Here is a 23,479-nt window from a genome sequence, read left to right on the forward strand (position 1 = left end):
AAAAATATAAGATCCCAGATCTCAGCATCACAGTACAAACCAAATACTAGCTTAGCAGACCCTGCACATTGCATTCAGCACTTTAATAATTTTAATCCTGTAACTCACAGGAAGTCTTAACTTTAATTACTAAAATGAAGCCCACTACTTGTTCCCTAGATCCAGTGCCAACAAAACTAGTAAAAGTGCAATGGATGTTCTTGCAGCCTATTCTAACATTATCAATAGTTCATTACTGCATGGCACAGTACCTGATGCACTAAAAGTGTCAGTCATTAAACCTTTACTTAAAAAGTCAGACCTAGACCCACACATACTAAATAACTATAGGCCTATTTCAAATTTACCATTTCTCTCTAAAATACTAGAAAAGTAGTCGCCAGTCAGCTTCAGTCACACCTTACGCATTACAATTTATTTGAGAAATTCCAGTCTGGCTTTCGCACTGGTCATAGTACAGAAACGCACTAACACGGGTTGTAAATGACATTCTGATATCCTCTGATGAAGGAAATTCCACTGTAATTATGTTGTTGGACTTAAGTGCAGCATTTGACACCATTGACCATTCTATTTTACTGCACAGGCTAGAAAACGATGTTGGGCTTACAGGCCCGTGCTCGCTTGGTTCAGTTCTTATTTATCAAATCGATTGCAGTATGTACAGAAATGTGCTGTCAGTACTCCATCATTATACACAGAAGTTCCATATGGTGTCCCGCGGGGCTCAGTACTGGGACCTTTACTGTTTTCACTTTACATGCTTCCACTGGGATCTCTCATTAGGAAACATAATGTTAATTTTCACTCGTATGCAGATGACACCCAGTTATACCTTTCATTTAAATCAAATGAAGTTTCTCCGATGTTGTCTTTAATTAGTTGTGTTAGTGAATTAAAGGAATGGATGAATGAGAACTACTTGTCTTTAAATACAGATAAAACAGAGATGTTAATTGTTGGAGGGAATGACGCTGATCACAGCAATATTTTGTTGTCATTTAACTCAGTTGGAATCCCAATTAATTTTACTGAATCAGCCCGCAATCTAGGAGTTATCTTTGACTCTAGCATGTCATTTAAAGCACATATTACAAAGTTGTCCAAAACATGTTTTTCCATCTTAAAAATGTTAGGAAATTAAGGCTTTCTAAATAAACAGGATTGTGAGAAATTAATTCATGCATTTATCTCTAGTAGGATTGACTACTGCAATGCGGTGTTCACTGGCTGTTCAAACTGTTCTCTATACAGCCTCCAGTTAATCCAAAATGGCTGCAAGAATTATTACAAGAACAAGAAAATATGAACACATAACTCCAGTTCTTAAATCTTTACACTGGCTCCCAGTTAAGTTTAGGGCAGATTTCAAAATCCTCCTTTTAACATATAAAGCATTAAATGGCCAAGGTCCGCTTACTTGTCTGAACTTATCATGACTTACAAACCTGAGTGGCACATTAAGATCTCAAGATGCCGGTCTGCTTAGGATTCCAAGGATTAATAAAATAACAGTGGGAGGTCGAGCTTTTAGTTACAGGGCCCCTAAACTGTGGAATGGTCTTCCTGCTTCCATAAGAGATGCCCCTTCAGTCTCAGCCTTTAAATCCCGGCTGAAGACTCACTACTTCAGTTTAGCATATCCTGACTAGAGCTGCTGATTAACTGTACATACTGCATCTCTGTTGTTAGTCATTAGCACTAAAACATAAGTAACATGATAATTATATTTGAATACTAACCCTCACCTATTCTGTTTCTGTTCTCGGTACCTAAATGTGGCAATTGGTGCCACGGCCCACCTGCCAAGTTGTTTGCCTGAATATGGTAAAGTCATCCCTGATGGAGGATCACAGGAATCATGGGAAAGAGGGTCCTTTCATTGGAGCAACGTTTCAGCCGTGGCATGGCCAAATGGGGAGGCAGCTAGATGGATGAGGTCTCCAGGACTCTAAAAATATCCAAACCTAATTATGTCATATCATCTACTGTTAAACCGTACTTCTAAAATTTTTATTATTATGCTGTATTAAGGATTTGTTCTGTTCTGTGTATTGTATTGTATTGACCCCCTACTTTTGACACCCACTGCACGCCCAACCTACCTGTAAAGGGGTCTCTCTTTGAACTGCCTTTCCCAAGGTTTCTTCCATTTTCCCTACAAGGTTTTTTGGGAGTTTTTCCTTGTCTTCACAGAGAGTGAAGGCTGGGGGGCTGTCAAGAGGCAGGGCCTGTTAAAGCCCATTGCGGCACTTCCTGTGTGATTTTGGGCTATACAAAAATAAACTGGATTGTATTGTATTGTATAAGGATATCACCAGGGACCTAATGGTGGGACATTGTGGAGGCTGGTTGGTAGCATACACAACAGGATACCAACATGTGATGGTGAACATGTAGCTCTAACAAAAAGAGTCCATACAGTACATTACTGAAACTAATAAAATACAAACTTTCTTAATATTTTGGCTTTTTTACACTATCAAAGCTCATGTGAAACAATAGTGTACAATCACATAAAGCCATATTATTTGTTTCAATGGACCCACTCCTAGTATTTGAACTCTGGAGCAGAGTCGTGCATTGGCGCAATAAATGATCCTAAAAAATGGTTGCGATCATAACCTGTGACCTCCCTGTAAATGCCCCCAACTCGATTACCTAGCACAGCTGGTCCAGCGGCTGGAATATAACAACATTTATGATCTCATTGCAGCCCCTGAGCAGCACTGAGTGGCCTCGCAAGTAGAGAACTTGGAATAATTTTTTGATGGCCACAAGTCGTTGATGGGAAGTTTTGTCATTCCTAATCCTACCAGATGCGAGATGGCATCATCAGAAGAACTGAAGGAGGAGCAGATGCCCCTTCCCCTTCCTTACTGTTGCAAGTGTGGGGCGGTGAGGCATTCCAATGTGACTTGACCCTGCTCCGGTGAAGTGATTGACTGCAGCTGGAATGCGAGGTGAGAAGTATTGTTTTACTGCCCATCCCCTATCCCTTCCTTGCACTGGGGTGGTAGTAATCAATGTGAAGGAGTAGTGAAGGAAGAGACTCCAGAACAGACGGGGAGAGATAGGTGGGTCACAATCACAAGGCAAAAGGAGCACACAGTCCATGGGGTATCAAGCCCAGAATTGGTATTGTCAAACTGTTTTCAGGTCCTGGCAGAAGTGAATAGTGACTATAAAAACTCTTGAGGTGGTTGGCAGGAATGAATATATATATATATAAACCATTGATACATATTTTTAGGAAATCATTGCATGGAAACTGGCAAATATACTCCCATTATATAAAAAAGTTGATTTAGCAGATGCAAGTAACTATAGGCCAGTATATGTAATGCACCTCACAGGTAAATTAATGCAAGGAATTTTAAAGGATAAAATTGAGAAACATATGGAAAGAACAGGAGTTTTACTGAACAGTCGGCATGGGTTTGGATGAGGTAAGTGGTGTTTTATTGACATGCTGGAATTTTAAGAGGAAGTGACAAAAGGATATAAACAGAATGGTGCATACATTATTTATCTTGACTTTCAGAAAGCATTTGACAATGTACCACAAGTGATCAAACTAAAAGAAGTTGGAGTTTAGGGTGTACTGTGCAGATTAGTGCAGAATTGGCTAAAACACAAGAAGCAGAGGGTTATGGTGAGAGGAACCTTAGAAGAATTGAGTCATGTTAAAAAGTACTGTCCATCAGGGGTCAGTGATGGGTCTGCTGCTATTTTTAATTTATATAAATAATTTAGATAGAAATACATAACAAGTTGTTTAAATTTGCAAATGATACCAAGCTAGACGGACTGACAGATAATCTAGAATCCGTTGAATCATTACAGAGGGACTTGTACAGCATATAGGCATGGGCAGTTTTGTGGAAGATGAAATTTAATGTAAGTAAATTAAGAATATTACACAAAGAAAATATAACTGTTATTTGAATTCACAATTGGAGGTCTGAACTTTGAAAGTACACGATACGAGAAGGATGCAGGAGACATATTGGACAGTCAACACCCAGACAGTATTCAGAAGCCATTAAAAAGACTAACAGAATGTTAAGTTATATAGTATGAAGTGTAGAGTACAAGTCCAAGGAGGTTATGTTCAAGTTTTATAACAAACTGTTGAGGACTTGTCTGGAGTACCATATACAGTTTTGTTCTCAAGGCTACAAAAACAATATAAAAGCACTGGACAAAATCCAGGGAAGAGTGCATAGGCTGATTCCAGGACTACAAGGGATGAGTTACGAGGAGAGATTAAAACAGTTGTGCCTTCTCAGTTTTACCAAAAGGAGGTTAAGAGGTTACATGATTGAAGAGTTTCAAAATTCTGAAAGGAATTAATACACAGGGACTGTTACTCTAAAATGAGTTCAACAAGAGCATGGGGACAATTCTTGGCACTTAAGGGTAAATTTCACATAAACAATATATAGTTCTTCTTCACACAGAGGACCACAAACACATGGAATAAGTTACCAAGTGGCGTGGTAGGCAGTAGGACTATAGTTACATTCAAAGCTAAACTTGATGTTATTTTGGGGGATTTAAATAGACAGGACTGGCGAGCTTTGTTTGGCTGAATGGCCTATTTTCATCTAAATTTTTCTAATGTTTTAATGATAGATAGATAGATAGATAGATAGATAGATAGATAGATAGATAGATAGATAGATAGATAGATAGATAGATAGATAGATAGATAGATAGATAGAATGGGTGGTCTTTTGGCTTAGGGACTCCTGCAGATTTGGTGTTTTTTCTTCAGCTTAACTGGAGGTTTCTTTCTGTTCTGGCCATTCAACCTTACCATTTTCTTCATTACATACTGTATAATATTATTTCCTAATCTTGTTTATGTTTTATATCAACTCCTTTTTATTTGAATTTGTAAAGCAATTTAAGTGACATTGTTTGTATGAAAATGTGCTATAAAAAGAGTAGTTACAACTTGTGTCCATGAATGGACAATGCTGACAGAACAGTGTTTCCCTGTGTGAAGTCTCCAGCAATCAGAACAATTCATCTATATGTGTATGTATATATATATATATATATATACTGTCATAACGGCCGTTAACGGTCGACAACGTCTGCCATGTTGAACTTTCTTATTTATGGCCCCATCTTCACGAAATTTGGTAGGTGGCTTCCCTGCGCTAACCAAAACCGATGTATGTACTTATTTCGGTGGTATGACGCCACTGTCGGCCGCCATATTGAATTTTCCAAACGTCACTAATTCTCCAATTTCCCGTGTAGGTAGAAGGCTGAAATTTGGCAGGCCCATTCTTTACAGCTTACTTACAACAGTTAAGCAGGCTTCATTTCGAAATTCTACGCATAACGGCCATAACGGTCAACAACGTCCGCCATATTGAACTTTCTTATTCATGTCCCCATCTTCACGAAATTTGGTAGGCGGCTTCCCTGCGCTAACCGAAACCAATGTACATACTTATTTCGGTGGTATGATGCCACTGTCGGCCGCCATATTGAACTTGCCAACGTCACTAATTTTCCAACTTCCCGTGGATGTAGAAGGCTGAAATTTGGCAGGCTCATTCCTTACAGCTTGCTTACAACAGTTAAGCATAAGCAGGTTTCATTTCGAAATTCTACGCATAACGGCCATAACGATCAACAACATCCGCCATGTTGAACTTTGGTAGGTGGCTTCCCTGAGCTACCCGAAACCAGTGTACGTACTTATTTTGGTGGTATGATGCCACTGTCAGCCACCATATTGAACTTTTCAACAGTCTTTGTTACTTATGGGCCCATCTTCAAGAAATTTGGTACACGGGTTCCCAACGCTAACTGAATCCTACTTATGTACATATATACGTCCATAGCCTGCAACTCGGTCGCCGTGTGGCGGCGTTGGGTCCCCCATCCCAACGCCTCGCACATTGTTGGCTGCCTGCCTATATAAGACTGTCCGTCGCTCCGGTCTCTACAGTCCCTTCCTTGCTTCGCCACGGGATTCACGTCTCCCTTCTGATAACTACAGCCTTTTTGTTAAATCCACGGCATCTCCGCTATTTTATTGTTTGTTTATTACAATTATAGTTATTGTTATTTAGGTATTTTACACTTACTTTACATTGCTCAGTTACCCATTTCCTTTATCATTCCAACCCCCATTACCGTGTCTATCGAGATGATCATATTGCACGGCCATATCAGGCTCACTCTTGATATCCGGAGGAATATTGTGTCTTATGTATTGAATGACTGGGACAGGTTCAAGGTGTGGACTGATGACGGTACAAGAGATAATTATACTACACAGGAGTACTATAAGAGTGAAATGCTTAAGCCCTTCACCTATGGTTCTGCATGTGAGTTGATGGCTGCCACTGAATTGTTCGGTTGTCGCTTTCAAGTGTACCGAAATGGCCAAATATTTTACACCTTTCGACAACCGTCAATGCCTCTTAAACATCTTAGATTCACAGGTGACCATTTCAGTAGTGGACACTTTGATGTTTATGAATGTTTAAACTCTCAAAAGCTGGATGTGAAGTTATCGATGAAACTGGTTTTATACTTACAACGCTTGACAGATGCCGAATGTCACTTCAACACAAGTCCTACAAATACTGTCGTAATTGAAACAAACCATGAAACTCAAACCGATTATGACAGCAACAATCCAAGCTGTGAGATTTGAAACAAGATTACTGTTCACATGGCCAACTGTACGTTGCATGCTTAAGAGTAAGCTCAGAGCACAGCTTGGTCATATTACAATCGGAGGGCCGAACTCACAATGTGGTATACAAAGAGAACCTTAACAAATAATTATTGGCATATTTTCCCTCAGTTTTAAAAGGTTTCATTTTCTTCTTAATAAAAATTTTAATGCAGTATTACAGTGGCACGGGTATTTTGCTATATATATATATATACTAGTAAAATACCAAGGCTCATGGGAGAAGTAGTGTGTTAAAGAAGCAATGAAAAGAAAAGGAAACATTTTGAAAATAACGTAACCTGATTGTCAATGTAATTGTTTTGTCACTGTTGTGAGTGATGAGTGTTGTTGTCATATATATATATATATTTACACACACACATAAACATATATATATATATATATATACATATCTATACATATACACATATATATCTACATATATACACACACATATATACACACATATACATACATACACACACATATATACACACAAATACATATATATATATATACATACATACACACACACATATATAAACATATATATACATATACATACATATCTACATATATACACACACAGCTATTTTGTATCAGTGCAATACGCTGTTTGTTAAAACGGTTGACTCCGCGCTTACGTGCAATAACAAATCAAATCATTCAGTTGTCTTTGCTCATATGTCATTTTAGAGCTGGACGCCTGGCATCTTTTTGGCCACAAGTTCGTTTCTGTTTGGTGTGAGGTTCTGTGTTGTGGAGATTCTCAGGATGGATTGCAGGTGCTCATCAGTGAGGCGACTCCTGTGTGCTGTTTTGTTAGTCTTTATCACTGAGAAGAGCTTCTCACACAGATATGTGCTACCAAACATGCACAAGGTTAGAGCCGCATGTAGACGGACTTTTTTTGTTCTTCAAAGTCACCAAAGCGCCGTGCAAACTCAGTGCGCAATAACTCTAGCTTCGCAATAACTTGCAGCATCATAAGGTAGACTTGATTAATGCGGTAAGTGTTCGCAAGGCAGCTGAAGCGCTGCATTATGGGATCTGTAGTTTATTGTGTTACCAGCGCTTCATATACCCGGGCTTTAATAACAATAATACAGTATATAAAATGATCTCGCGGGCTGGATATAATTACACCCGGGCCGGATGTGGCCCGCGGCCCTTGAGTTTGACACATATGGACTAAATAGAACTTGAAAAGATATATTTTTCAAATGTGATCGCGCAATTCAGATAGAGTTGACGCACACTACAGCCTGCATGCCTCAATGAGTCATCCTCCCCTCGCTCTTACTTTTTACCGCTCATCTAATGAATACACTGAGTATGGCTTTACCAAAACAATCATTGATGGCTAATAAAGTATCCATTATTCGAGTATGTGTATGGATATATATATATATATATATATATATATATATATATATATATATATATATACCCGTATCGCAGCGAGAAGTAGTGTGTTAAAAAGGTAGAAAAAGAAAAGGGAACATTTTAAAAATAACGTAACATGACTGTCAATATACAGTATTTGTTTTGTGAGTGTTACTGAGTGTTGCTGTCATCAAGGATTTGATTATCATTATTTCTTTCAATCAGGTTCGTATTTGTAGGATGTGTTGTGTTCAAGTTACATTCCGTGTTTGTCAATCGTTGTAAAGATGACAGGTTTCATTCATCGATTCGTTTCTTACATGCATCAATAAACAGCTCGTCTTCTTCTTTATCTGAGACCTGACACACTGCATGCACGGGTTTTTTACACTGTCTTCCTTTAGCGGACATTGACTTTTTCCACCGTGTGCTTTGTTTCCACAGTAGCTGCATTTATGAATATGCTTATCAGACGCTTCATATTTTTGCTGCCTTTTCAATTGTGTAATTCGGTTTTGTTCAGCGCTCTTTGGAACTGTTGCTTTTATCTGTGCACTGCGTCAGTTCACGTGAGCCACTCGGTATACTTGCATCGAAGGTTCCCAGCTGTGCTGGTGCCATCTCGCTATGTCCATAGCTTTATTTAATGTTACCTTAGTCCTGGCACTTAAAACTTTCTCTCGCAGTTTCTGAGTTTGTGTCAAACACCACCCTGACCATCTCATCTTCCTCTCCATAAGCACAGTCCTTCACCCGTGAATATTTACCCGTGGCAGTTTGCTATTGGATTACCGCTGACGGACGGCCTTATATGGGCAGGCACTAAATTACAAACGCCAGCGGCAGCCTGTCTATGAACTTAAAGTGTAGGTTTACATCGTGCTTTGTTTCCGAAGTAGCAGAACTCATGAATATGGTTGTATATGTCACTCGCTCGCTTCTTATTGTTTCGCTGCCTTCTCAATTATATAATGCATGTTTTCTTAAACACTTTTTTGAGGTCTTCCTGGTTTTCTATGTACTGCGTGATTACGTGGGAGGCGTGATGATGTCACACGAAACTCTGCACCCACGGCGTTGAAGCTCATCTCCATTACAGTAAATGGAGAAAAACTGCTTCCAGTTATGACCATTACGCATAGAATTTCGATATAAAACTGCCCAACTTTTGTAAGGAATCTGTAAGGAATGAACCTGCCAAATTTCAGCCTTCCACCCACACGGGAAGTTGGAGAATTAGTGATGAGTCAGTGAGTGAGTGAGTGAGTGAGGGCTTTGCCTTTTATTAGTATATATATATATATATATATATATATATATATATATATATATATATATATATATATAGATATAATGTGTGTGTGTATGTATATATATATATATACACATACACAGTAATCCCTCGCTATATCGTGCTTCGACTTTCGCGCTTCACTCTATCACGGATTTTAAATGTAAGCACATCTAAATATATATCACGGATTTTTCACTGGTTCGCGGCTTTCTGTGGACAATGGGTCTTTTAATTTATGGTACATGCTTCCTCAGTTTGTTTGCCCAGTTGATTTCATACAAGGGACGCTACTGGAGGATGGCTTAGAAGCTACCCAATCAGAGCATGTATTACATATTAACTAAAACTCCTCAATGATATAAGATATGCTTCCCGCAGTGCTTGATTGTTTGCTTCTCTCTATCTTTCTCACTCTCTCTGCCTGACGGAGGGGGTGTGAGCAGAGTGGCTGTTTGCCTAGAAGATACGGACGCTCCTCTACAAAATGCCGCTTTATCGTGGTGCTTCTGCATACGTAAAAGCACGTATTGATTTTTTGATTGTTTGCTTTTCTTAGCGAGCGCTCTCTCTGACATTCTCTGCTCCTGATGGCGCTCATTTGAAGAGAAGTTATGTTTGCATTCTTTTAATTGTGAGAAAGAACTGCCATCTCAGTCTTGTCATAGAGCACAGTTTAAACTTTTGACTAAAGGGTGTTATTTCATGTCTAGAGGGCTCTAATAATGGTAACAGTGTGGGAGAGTTTATAAGGGCTTAAAATATATAAAAATAACCATAGAAACATATGGTTTCTACTTCATGGATTTTCACCTATCGCTGGGGTCTGGAACGCAACCGCGATCGAGGAGATTACTGTATATACATATATATATATATATATATATATGTATATATATGTATATTTTATAGATATAATGTGTGTGTGTGTGTGTGTATATATACTGTATATATACATATATAGATATATAGATATACAGATAGATATAGATATATATAATGTGTGTGTGTGTATGTATGTACAGTATGTATTTGTATATATATATAGAGAGAGATGTAGATATAGATATATATATATATATATATAGATATAATATATATATATATATATATATAAATATATATGCTGTATATATAATGTGTGTGTATGTATGTATGTATGTATGTATGTATGTGTATATATATATAGATATATATATATATATATATATATGACAGCAACACTCATAACAGTGACAAAACAATTACATTGACAATCATGTAACGTTATTTTCAAAATGTTTCCTTTAATTTTTCATTACTTCTTTAGCACACTACTTCTCCGCTGCGAAGCGCGGGTATTTTGCTAGTATATATATATATAACAGTTCCATAACTGACTGACAGACAACGCACAGACCAAACCGCTGGACCTAAAGGGCTTAAATTTTGACAGTGCATTCCTATAATGACATGGATAACCACTAAGAAAGGATTTTTTGAAATTCCATCCCTAAGGGGGTGAATTGGGAGGTGTCAACTATATCCGTTCTCATGCCACTAAGAAGAGGGGCGAACGACACGGCGCGCATGCGTGGAATGAGGAAGGGGATGTTTCTGTTTCTGCCTGACTGTAAAGTGAGCGACAGCCGTCCATCATTTGCGCGAGCGACCTGATGCTATGCACCGGTCTGTAAATGATAACTGACAGATCACATTTATCCAGGCATTGCTGAAATACAGAATAAGCCTATAGAATGGTTTTGTGAACGGGCCATTTTGACTCCAAAAAATGATCAAGCTGCGTTCATTAATGACATGTTGCTGAAGTCCTTTGACGGAGAAGAAATGGTGTACAAGTCGATAGACACTGTCTGTAATGCAGATGAAGCCGTTAACTATCCGGTAGAGTTTTTAAACTCCCTTAACCCACCGGGTCTTCCATACCATAGGCTTACTTCTTGGAAGGGCAAACCCGTAATGCTACTTCGGAATTTAAAACCACCGAAACTATGTAATGGCACTAGATTGCAAGTCAAAGCCCTGCTTAAAAATTTAATCGAAGCCATTATTTTCACAGGGTGTGCTTAAGGAGAAAAAGTGTTTGTCCCGTGCATTCCTCTAATATCCAATGACCCCCCCTTTGACTTTAAGAGACTGCAATTTCCCCTCAAAGTATGCTTCGCCATGACGATAAATAAGTCTCAGGGCCAAACTTTGAAATACGCTGGCGTAGATTTAAGGGAAGATTGTTTCTCCCACGGTCAGTTTTACGTGGCTTGCTCACGCGTAAGTTTGCCCACGAGCCTGGTAATATTAGTGCTGCCCAATAAATAAACAAAAAATATTGTTTATATGGAAATCCTCTAAAAAGCAATTAAATATTTACACTCTCACGGCGTCAGAAGTTCCACGCGAAGAAAGTCATGGGTAATAACTATAACTTCATATATATACACAGCAAAAAAAGAAACGTCCCTTTATCAGGACTGTGTATTTCAACAATAATGTTTTAAAAATCCAAATAACTTTACAGATCTTCATTGTAAAGGGTTTAAACAATGTTTTCCATGCATGTTCAATTAACCATAATCAATTAATTAACATGCACCTGTGGAATGGTCATTAAGACCTTAACAGCTTACAGAAAGTCGGCATTTAAAAGGAAGGAGTCTACGTGACCATCATCATCATCAAGCCCTTCCGTGAGAATCCTAAATCCAAAGAGGACTGTTTCATTTATGTTAGGTAGAATGCCCAGAGGGGACTGGGCGGTATCATGGTCTGGAATCCCTACAGATTTTATTTTTCTCCAGCCGTCTGGAGTTTTTTGTTTTTCTGTCCCCTGGCCATTGAACCTTACTCTTATTCGATGTTAATTAATGTTGATTTATTTTGTTTTATAATTATGTCTTTCATTTTTCTATTCTTTAATATGTAAAGCACTTTGAGCTACTGTTTGTATGAAAATGTGCTATATAAATAAATGTTGTTGTTGTTGTTATTTAAGATCACAGTTCTAAAAATGCAGGACACTAAAGAGACTTGTCTACCGACTGTGAAAAACACCCAAAGAAAGATGCCCAGGGTCCCTGCTCATCTACGTGAACGTGCATTAGGCATGCTGCAGGGAGGCATGAGGACTGCTGATGTGGCTAGGGCAATAAATTGCCATGTCCGCACTGTGAGACGCCTAAGACAGCGCTACAGGGAGACAGGAAGGACAGCTGATCATTCTTGCAGTGGAAGACCACGTGTAACAACACCTGCACAGGATTGGTACATCCGAATATCACACCTGCGTGACAGGTACAGGATGGCCACAACAACTGCCCGAGTCACACCAGGAACACACAATCCCTCCAACAGTGCTCAGACTGTCCGCAATAGGCTGAGAGAGGCTGGACTGAGGGCTTGTAGGCCTGTTGTAAGGCAGGTCCTTACCAGACATCACCAGCAACAATGCCGCCTATGAGCACAAACCCACCTTTGCTGGACCAGACAGGAGTGGCAAAAAGTGCTCTTCACTGATGAGTCACGGTTTTGTCTCACCAGTGGTGATGGACGGATTTGTGTTTATCGTCAAAGGAATGAGCGTTACACCGAGGCCTGTACCCTGGAGCGGGATCGATTTGGATCGATGGCTAGGGCCATTCCCCCCAGAAATGTCCAGAAACTTTCAGGTGCCTTGGTGGAAGAGTGGGGTAACATCTCACAGCAAGAACTGACAAATCTGGTCCAGTCCATGAGGAGGAGATGCACTGTAGTACTTCAAGCAGCTGGTGGCCACACCAGATACTGACTGGTACTTTTGATTTTGAGCCTCCCTTCATTCAGGGACACATTGTGAAACATTTTTAGTTTATGTCTTATGGTATTTACTCTTTTAGTGTTCATACAAATATTTACACATTAAGTTTACTGAAAGTAAAAACAGTTGAAAGTCAGAGGATGTTTCTTTTTTTGCTGAGTATATATATTTCCGAAAAAAAGTATATTAAAACAGAGTCCCGTGCAGACATAGTCGCGGGTAAAAGCTAGTCTTTAATATATTGGTAACAAAGTGAAACAATTTTGTTGCAGAGCCAGCCAGGGTGATGTAACCTATTTCCCCTGGCAGTAACATGGACAAATTCAATCTGCATTTTAATGTCTGGGTCACTAATCGTAATGAGCTCACTTTTTCATCTTTGCTCATTCACATAAATTTCCCGTCTCCCTTCAACTCTTTCCACCTCTTCTGATGAAACCTATCCATAATTTAAATAGTATCTGAAACAATTACACTCAATATTCTCTAAATTATGTAAAATGAAGTGTGTTGTGCTGCACTGAAGTAAAAGTCAGATTAAGCTGAACTGAACCTAAAAGGTTCACAGACTCAATATCACATTTACAGTTCCATTCAAAAGTTTGGATATCACCAACTTTGTTGAAATTTGAAAGAAAAAACACAAAATATGCTGAAGCATTGAAAACAGCACAGCTAACTGCTATGTTCATCTCTGTCAATGTTTCACCCAACACAGCTTGATTGTGGATCTATATGATGAAAAAAAACTCTTTAATACAAGGCCAGAAACATCTTATTATTTGTGTTGTTGCTGATATTTTCTTGCTGTTGTGGCTTTAATGTGACAATGAACCTCGTCCATTCATGGAGAAAACATTCCCTGCTGGATAGTTTTGTAAATGGAGTTTTTGTGGACATATTTTGTAAATGTTATAATAAAAACATTTCTTATTTTTGTCATGTTTGCACTTACAGTTTATACAAAGAGTATTTATGTCATCATTATATCTGACAGTCTGCATGAAACAACTTCGCACCCAATTGTGTGAGTTGTACTTTGTTATTTCTTTGTAAGGAAAAAGGAAATGCCAACAACAGCAAGTACACCTGAGTCTTTTGGAGTTGCATATTAGAATTTTCAAAAAATGTAGAACAGAATATATGTACACCAGTCAAATTGTGCACATTGGGAATAGGAAAATTGCATTTTTTGGCAGCTGGAACTTTGAGTCATACCACACCATGTTTAAGAAAATGAGCACTGAAAAGAAGTTCTAACCAACAAAAGTGATCAAGGTACAGAATGACATTGACATGAATGATAAATAAAATGGCTTTCTGTTATATTGTTAATTGTCTACTTTAAGTGGTATTTAAAGATTTCAGAATACAGCCAGTACTTGGCAAAATTGCCAGTGTTAAATTCAATCTTAAACTGTTAAACTCATTCTTAGTTCATTGTTTAAGAGCATTTTGATTTTAGATCTATATTTTAAGTGTTAAATACATTCAGCACTGCTGTTTTTTCTGTGCGCAAAAACTACTGTAGAATTACTCTATCCGATGCGCAGTTCTTACTTTTTCTACATGTGCATCCAATTCATGTTAACTGCTTACCAAACCAATGCCCCCTCTTTTTTTGTTGCTGTGTGATCTTTAGATGTATTTTCTTCATTTTTGTATTATGTGTTTTTGGGGGTCACTATAAACTGTTGGCAACATATACTTAAATAAGAATTTTGATGAGCTATCCATTTTATTTAAAAAATGGTTAATTTTTCATGCAATTACATAATTTAACAGAATTACTATTATTGTTATTATTTTGATTATAATTATTTATTAGAAAATTATTGTCAATTCAGCAGATTTTACAGCAGGTTGCAGTTAGACATTTTCATTTGAAAATTTCTGCAAGAAATAATCATCAGAAAAATTTCCTGATCATTCATTAATTAAAAAAGAAAGAGGAAAAAACATTTTTAAAAGACTTTCTGATTCAGAATTGTGAATATGATTATGTACTTGTACTAGTCTACTAAAAGGGAGTTTTGTACACAACATGCAGTATTTTTTATTGCATAGAAAACCAGAATTGTGTTTACAATACTAAGATATCCTGTACCTTTCCATAACCCATACAACCCTTCAATTTACTAAAAAATGTATAGCCTGTGGGTTAAATTGACCGAAAATTCCCAAAACAAAAAAAATGATTTTGTGGAGTTCTAATATTTCCTACCTGCTCCGAGTAGTCATTTCCATCAATGTCATCACTGTTTGAGTGCCCTCCAGGACTTTGTACATCAATTCCATGGCTCTCCAGGATTGCTGCTTCTTCGAAAAAACAGACCTTACCATAAAATATCAGGGGGTGTTCCTTTTTCTATTGCATACATTAAATTTAAAAAATTCTTTACATCACTTATCATCTTAAATATCTTGCATGTGTGAATATGAAAGTTACTGAGCTGTTTTATATTCCCATTAAGGACAATGAACAAATACATATTTTATCTGGCTTAAGAATTCGTAGTAAGGTGTCATATCAACATGTATAATTTTGTTGTAAATTAGAAATTTATAACTACACTCTAAGGCAGTTGCTTGAAAGATGATTATTTTTAACATAAACACAAATTATAGTTGAAGTCACAAAATTTGACAGTTACTTGAAAAAGGTGGGAGAATTTTAGATGTATTATTAATAAATGAATAAAAAAAAATACTAATAAACAGAAGTAAACAAAATGCAAATGATTATAAACATATATGCAGTAATAGTACCCGATGTGATCACAAAGTTCTTAAGTTGCAAAAGTGTGCATGCACACTGTAGATGTATTCTATTGCACATATTCTTATATAGCATCCTTCCTTTTGAACTAGTGGAAAATACTAAACATATACAACATAAAATATAAATCAGGTACAATAAAATACAAAAATGGCAAGCAATATATGGAAGCAAATGAACACACAAATATAACCGCACCAAAAAGTTCTGCTCAGAGTTACGATTTAGTGGTAGAGGAGAAGAGTACTAAATTCTAAATTGAATAATGATGTTGCTATGAAATACAGACAGAGGATATTGGTTAAACTCAGTTGGTGGACTCCTCTAATTAATGGTCTATGATATTAGGGGCTGCATGCATGTCAGCAGTTACTGTTTCTTTTTGCTCATTGGTTGCAAGAATATACTGGTTTGAAATCAGTTAATTTAATTTGTGGGCGCTTTCATATCAGTAGAAGCACACCTGTAGGGAATTAGGCAGCTAAGTAATTAAAATAAATGTTCGTTAAAAAATAAACACTGTGGTGGCGCAGTGTTTAGCAATTCTGCCTTATATGTGAAATGCTTTGAATTCTAGCCCTGGCCCTTGCCTGAGTGGATACTGCATATTCTTCCTGTTTGTGTTGGTCTTGTCTCCAGGTACCCTAAAATTCATGTCAAAGATGTGCTGCCTAGGTTAACAGGCAAGATTAATTTGTACTCATGTAAAGACAATGAACTGGAGCCCGGTCCAATCATAAGTAAGGATGGGGATGTAGACTGGCTGGTAATTTGACAATCTTGTGCCAGGACATATCACTACAGAAAGGCAAAACATTTTCTTATTTTTGGGTACTGTCTAACTCAACATCACAACTGAATCTTAGCATAAAACAGAGGTCACAAGGTTTTGTTCATACCCCAATAGCAGAGATGCCTCAACATTCTGTCTATGAAAATCAAGAGGAGACAAGAGGCACTCTAGGCGAACAATTCTGCCTATTTCAAACTGACTCAATTTTAAGCCAAACATGCCAAGACAATTCTTTCTCTGTAAATACAGAGACCAAACAGCAGGCAACAGCTGTCACAGGATTAGGGCTGCAACAGCTAACGTATTAAAACTGAAAATGAAAAAAAATTGGTTATTAATTAATTGAATTGTCTTGCTATATATTATGTACATCACTTCATTACCCAAGAATAATGTTAACCACATTTTGAAATGGTGAAGGTGGATGATGTAAATAGGATGGAGTTGAAGATATTTCAACTTCATATCTGGCATGAAATCTATGCCTTGCAAAATCTGTAAAAATATACTCACTCAGTACAGTATTGGGGGCATAACTGTAAGCATATGAAAATAAAACGCAATGGAGTAATGGGCATTCCTCTCTCATTCATACTAACCTGGAAGTACTCTCTACGTCATCTTCCTCTATTTTGTATGCCAGTTTAAAATCCCCATTTGTCAATGCATAATCCGAGTCTATATGCAAATCTTTCTCTGCAGAGCATTTCTTTTGATAATAGCAATAGGAACTCGGTTCATCTCACAATTCTTGCTGCCATATAGCAGATAAAATCAAACAATGTTCTCTAGGTAACTTCTATTGATGTTTAACAGCCTTGAAAGTGTTAAGACAACTTTTACAGTTAATAACAAGAGTTGCTGCAAATGACTTTTTTGAATAGTAAAAAATATTTAATAATAATTATCTAATCCAGTGGTTCTCAACCTTTATTTTTTCAAAGTCCCACCCCTTCAATTCATTCACTGTTAAAGAGTTCTGTCTTCAATTCAAAAGCATTTTCAATGAAAACATGAAATTAAAATATTTTCTCCGCGACCACTGCAAACTATATGGGTAAAGTAATATAGAAAAAAATATAACTTTAAATTAGAGTACTATTTTCAGTATTACAATATAAATTAAACATAAAATGATGTTTTTCTGAAAATGAAAAAATCAAAGTAATTATTTACAGATATCTTATCATAACTTAATTACATAAGCTACTTTGTTATCGTATGGATTAAGCACTGCTATGTTTCAGCGAAAGACACATGCAACATGTGTCTGCATACAAAAATCAAGTCAGCAGAAGATATAAAAGGTTTGTGTAAGCTGTGGCCGCCAGTTAAGCTGGAGGGTGTGCTGCCCTGCCAGCTGTGCAGCTTTAACTGAGTACAGTGGCAGCAGCAGCTTACATGTAGCCTACTATTTCTTTGAAGAGACTGTCAAATCTTTGTAGTCATGATAAAACACTATGTTCCCATTCTCACTAAAGGTTATCAACTGCAATGTGCTGTGATGCACTGATAAATGCATGTGACTGCAAAACCTTAAATTGCTGCACATGTTTGGCATCTATCCAGTCTCTATCTGGACATGATGTGTACACTGGAGATTTTAATATCAGGTGTAATTAAATTCCAGCCAAACTGTATACAGATATAATCTATATATGAAGCATCTTTTTTAATAAGGGGCTTTAAGAGAGCTAACAGTCATTTCGAGTCACATGTTTTGAATATTGATTTGAATAAAAACATCCCAGTGCCGGATCCGGCTGAAGGACTTTAGTTTTACAACCTGTTGTAACTTTATTTTTGAGTGATTTAAGCATTTTGATTCTATTTTATAATTATTTTCTGTCATTTTGTGGTGTGGCTGACGGGACGCCCCTTTGACAATGGATCCAGGGGAAGCAGCCATGGGATACATACTACGTCCCCCAGAACACTTGGTGGCAGCACCCCTGGGTTGCATCAGTGCCACATTTGTGTTACATCGGTGCTCATCCCTTTTGGGCTCCGTGGCAGGGAGCTACTTGTCTGGGCCTGTCTGGGTTGTGACATAGCCACACCTGGAAGTGCAACCTAATTTAGGTCAATTATCACCTGGAGCACTTCTGGGTGGGCTATAAGAGAAGCCGACACCCACCACTCAAGCAGCCAGAGTTGGGAGGAGGGAGACAAGCTGCTGAGAGGAGTGGAGGAAAGAAGAGTGTTTTTCTGGTGTTTCTGTTTGTGCTTTTGGGATTGTGTTGTGTCTGTGGGTATGGGGAAGATGTAGCCCACAGACGAAGAAAATAAAACATGTATTTGTTTTTATTAGTGTGCCTTCCGTATCCATCTGTGTCGGGTTCAACGCTAATATAGTGCCTTGTCACAGTGGCTCTCCTGGAAATTCCCTGGGTATACACGTTTCAAATACATGTTGAGTATCCCTAATCTACAATTGCTAAATCCAAAATAATGCAAATCTGAAATTGAACTGAATATATTGAACCTTACTTCAGGTTATCGTCCAGTGTGAAAAAGCCAGAACACTTGGGTTAATTGTGATGTGGAAAAGTTTTGGAGATGCATGGGAAATAGCTGTCAATCTTACTGAGTGCTCTTTTACCATTAGCCAAATATTCCAGGAATGTGTTGTAGAATTATTCCATCAAGATATCTCTGTTTAGGTGTATGTATGGTATTAAACCATCTCTTCTCAGTTTGACTAGAAAGAACTCATGTTTTTCCAGTTTGAAAGATTATTTGACTCAATTAAGTGGGGGTATGGAGAATGGTTCAAGAGAACCTTATGGTGGTAGAAGCCTCACCCAAACAGTTTGAAAACCATACAACAGTGGCCTCATAGATTAGTGTCAGGGAGAAGGTAGGGCTCGTAATGCGAGACATCCATCTCTGGATGGCTTCCCTGAAACTAGCTCCAAACTTTTTTGAGCATTACATGATTGCTAATCGGTCCTGTCACACACGAGGTGACTATGCCTGCCCTTTTTAAAATGCATCCATCTTATGCAGTTTCCTTTTCTAAATGGATTTACACCTGTCCTTATAGTAGACATGTTTCTCCACCAAGCCTTACTGAGATCTTTTCTGAACAGAAAGTAAAAGTATAAAAAATTACAGATTTTTTCATAAGCAGGTCAGAATTGTTTTGTCTGGTGTGCTGGCTAAGGTACAGGCACAAGGACAGGTCTTGCTCACAGGCTGTTACAAGTATTTTATTTGCATTATGTTAATAAGCCAGATGGTCACACTCAGAGATCACTTCTCAGAAGAAGGGTTCTGTAATTATTCTGAGTTTTGTTTGTGATAAATAACGACTAGCAAATGACACAAATTGTACAAAATAATCATTACTTTTATACTATATTTCTAACATATATTTATGTTTATTTTCACATGACAGTTTTATTTCTTTTCGAGCCACCATTTTGTTGATTAGCTGCCATTACCAATCAATTTCTGATACTAACATGTGATGCACACAAGTGGCATATCATGATGTTATTACTGAGATATTACTTAATAGTGGTCTGCTATTCATGGCATCCAAGATATGTCACTGCAACAAAAAAAAAATTAGCTAGCGTCAGATCCATCAAACAAAACCTTGTGTATTTTTCAATTTTTGGTTTAAGTCCTGGATTTTGGTGCCTTTCTGGTTTTGACCTTAAAAGGCAATTCTTTGCTTTTCATTTCCTTCCTTCACACTGCCTTTACATGTGATGTCAGAACAAAAGACATTAATAGCACATTAAATGGCAAATAACATCAAACTCTTTGTTTCCTTTTGTAATATAACATGCTTTATGTTTGAAAGTATTCATAAACTTTTCAAAATGTCATTATCAACTACAAAACAAAGCTAAAAACATTTTAACTTGCAAGGGGGTTCCTTGTTTATGTACGTGTTCACTGGAGGAAATTCTTGCACGTTTCTCCACAGCAAGTGTCTGAGATGGAAACAGCAGTCCATTAGCTGTGTGCTTTTGCCACTATGCTCTTTTGTCAGTCCTTGTGCAGCAAAAGAAAAAAATTTCTTCAGGTATTTCATTAATACTTAAAAAGGACTAATATTGTGTACCCTGACCTGAATGTTGCAGAGCCATTAAAGTCAAACTCAAGACATGTTAGGGGACCTTCATATAATATAATTCAAATGAAATTATTAAGAGTTTTAAAAATAGTTTAGATTACAAAATTGGCCTCAAGCCTTGCAATTAACAATCTATCCTCTTAGTATAATCTGTTCTTAAAAGATCAGTTTTAAATTGTAATACTTTTGCAGTGGGTTTCAGAAAAGAGACCACCTCACTCATGCTTCTCTCAGTCTACCAGGAAAGGGATTAATAGGCTGTCCAAGGCTATTTCTCTCCCTATGACTATCACTACAAAGATATGCTATAGGTCCCCACGGTTGTGTACTGAAGTTAAAATGTCTAGAAAGAAAATGAGTCAAATTGTCTTAATTTCATAAAGGAATTGAGTTAAAACTAATATTTTCCCTTCACGTGTAAAAAGCCAATAGTACTTTTCAAAGTTAAATAAAATTTCATATTTACAAATTCTCCATAGTTTTAAAAAAGTTGAAAGCAATACCTATTTTTTTATTTTTTGGATGTGTTTTCATAAAATTAAAAAGAACCTACTGTTGTTATTATTTCTGCCTACATGAAACAACACAGCTCTCAGTGAACCCATTTTCTTGAAATTTAGTACTTATTCTTTAAGGAGATTTGTAGGACAAGTGCAATTTTCATTGAAATGTTTTGAATACAGCAATTTGTAAATATGTTTAAATTTGAAACAATTCAATTTAAAAGTATTGGGGATTTGTCAAAACTATCTATTGGAAAACATAGAGACTGAAAATGGATGTATTTTAAATGTGCCAGGAAAAAGCGTGAAGGATATAATCAGAAATATTACACAAGTTGTAATGCAAGCCTATTTGAGGTATTCTTATACTTTAAATTAAATTAGCCTTTAGCAATGCATTTAAACCTAAGAACTGCAGACCTGTTGTTGTGTTGATCATTTTATTGTCAATGCTACACCAGTTTGAGAATTATTATTATTATGATTTTTGTTATTATTTGCATATTTTACACAATGAATGGAATCAAAACCTTAGATAAAATGCAGCATTATAGAAAGGGATTCTATGTGACACACAATACATCACCCACGTGAACAAGTAATTGCTGCTATAGTTTCAACACTTTGCTAAAGCACCTTTAGCAGCTATAACTTCAACTACATGCTCCATATAATTTGAAAGCAGTGTTTTACAGGTTTGCAATCGTAAAATGCTTGTTTCAGGTCCTAACACAACATTTATATTTGTTCAAGTCAAGGACTGAACAAGCCACTCCAAAACTTCACATTTATTTCTTATGAACCACTCAGTTGTTGACCTTCTTTTGTGTTTGGGTCAATGCCTTTTTGCATAACACAGTTATGCTTGAGGTCACAGACACAGGCCTGTCAGCCCAACAAAGCTCGCTTCATTTGATTCTCCCAAAATGACATCACTATGCCATCCTTGTCAAAATTTATGAACTCTTTTGCACTAGCTGGACTAAGATAGAGGAGTACTTGTTAAAGGTGTTCTCTGCCAAATATTATGTTGATCAGAAAAGGTACTGTAATTCTGCCTTATAGGCTGGGCAGAAGGTGTGGCTCGTAAAATGTGACATCCACCTGAAATTGCCATCCTGTAAACGTAGTCCACTGTACATCGGCCCACATAGCAATATTAAGTGGGTTACCCTGATTAGCGATCATCTTACATTTCCAGCTCTTTTCAGGCTGTAATCACCTTTCCATTTTTCCTGCCCTAAGCATGTTCACAGGTGCGGTTTTCTTGTAATACTGGCATGTTGTCAACGGACATCACAAATCTGAGATTAGAGAGTACAGGACTCTAGACATACGGGTTCCAGTGTGGAGAACCTTGATGACTGGTGGGCTAACAGTCCTTAAGTTTGCTCTTAGATTTCTACACAGGACTTGCATGATCCACGCTTGCGGGCTAATTTTCTACTTTTTTTATTTTAGAAAAAAAAAGAAAAAGGAAACATTTCTGGCTCCTGATTAACATAAACATAAAGGTATTCGTTTATAAAAGCTGTCTTTTAACTAATGAGTAATTAGCAATATACCTTCTAAATTGTTAAATTGTCTGCGTTATTCAAGATTTAAAACAACAGAACCACTCAACAGCAGAACCTAAGTCAAATACAAACAAATACACTTTCAGAGGTCAGGGTATATTAACTTCCAAGCTGTTTGGAATTGATCTCTAATCGGCATGCCTACAAAATGAAAAACTCTGCCAAGAATAAATAGCCCACAAAGGAGATTCTCAAACAATAATTGCATTCCAAAATTAATTGAATGATCAATTAATTTTATTCAAAATAGAAAAATAAGGAATTTCATAATTAGACAAGGAAATTAGAAACATGACAATAAAGGATTAGTACACAAAAACAACAAAAAAGAAACTAGAATAAATAGTTACCTAATTAACAAAGAAAGAGATTTACAAAATCACTAACAATTATCATGAGCAGATACCAAGAAGAAATAAAAAGATTAATACTAAACCCAATAACAATAATGCAGAAACTAGTTATCTAAAGCAAACCAGACACTTTAAAGGGCAGACTTAAAACAAAATCCACATTCATAAATTAAAAAATCTGTAAGAAGCAAAAATGTTAATACAG

General features: G+C 37.1%; 1 protein-coding gene across 7 annotated transcripts in view; it reads right to left on the reverse strand.

Annotated features, from left to right (window-relative positions):
• LOC120517029 (homeobox-containing protein 1-like) overlaps positions 1-23,479 on the reverse strand; it is a 302,918-nt gene that overhangs the window by 63,261 nt on the left and 216,178 nt on the right. For 2 of the 7 annotated variants that reach the window (XM_039739106.1, XM_039739102.1), the window contains one exon: positions 15,404-15,498. The exons of 1 other annotated variant lie outside the window; for it this stretch is intronic. In XM_039739106.1, the coding sequence (XP_039595040.1) occupies positions 15,404-15,498 (95 nt within the window). The remainder of the gene's footprint in view (positions 1-15,403; positions 15,499-23,479) is intronic. 4 more of the 7 variants (XM_039739105.1, XM_039739108.1, XM_039739103.1 and 1 more) reach the window with 2 other exon arrangements.

This window comes from Polypterus senegalus, chromosome 16, assembly GCF_016835505.1.
Source record: "Polypterus senegalus isolate Bchr_013 chromosome 16, ASM1683550v1, whole genome shotgun sequence".
NCBI classification, from domain to species: Eukaryota; Metazoa; Chordata; class Cladistia; order Polypteriformes; family Polypteridae; genus Polypterus; species Polypterus senegalus.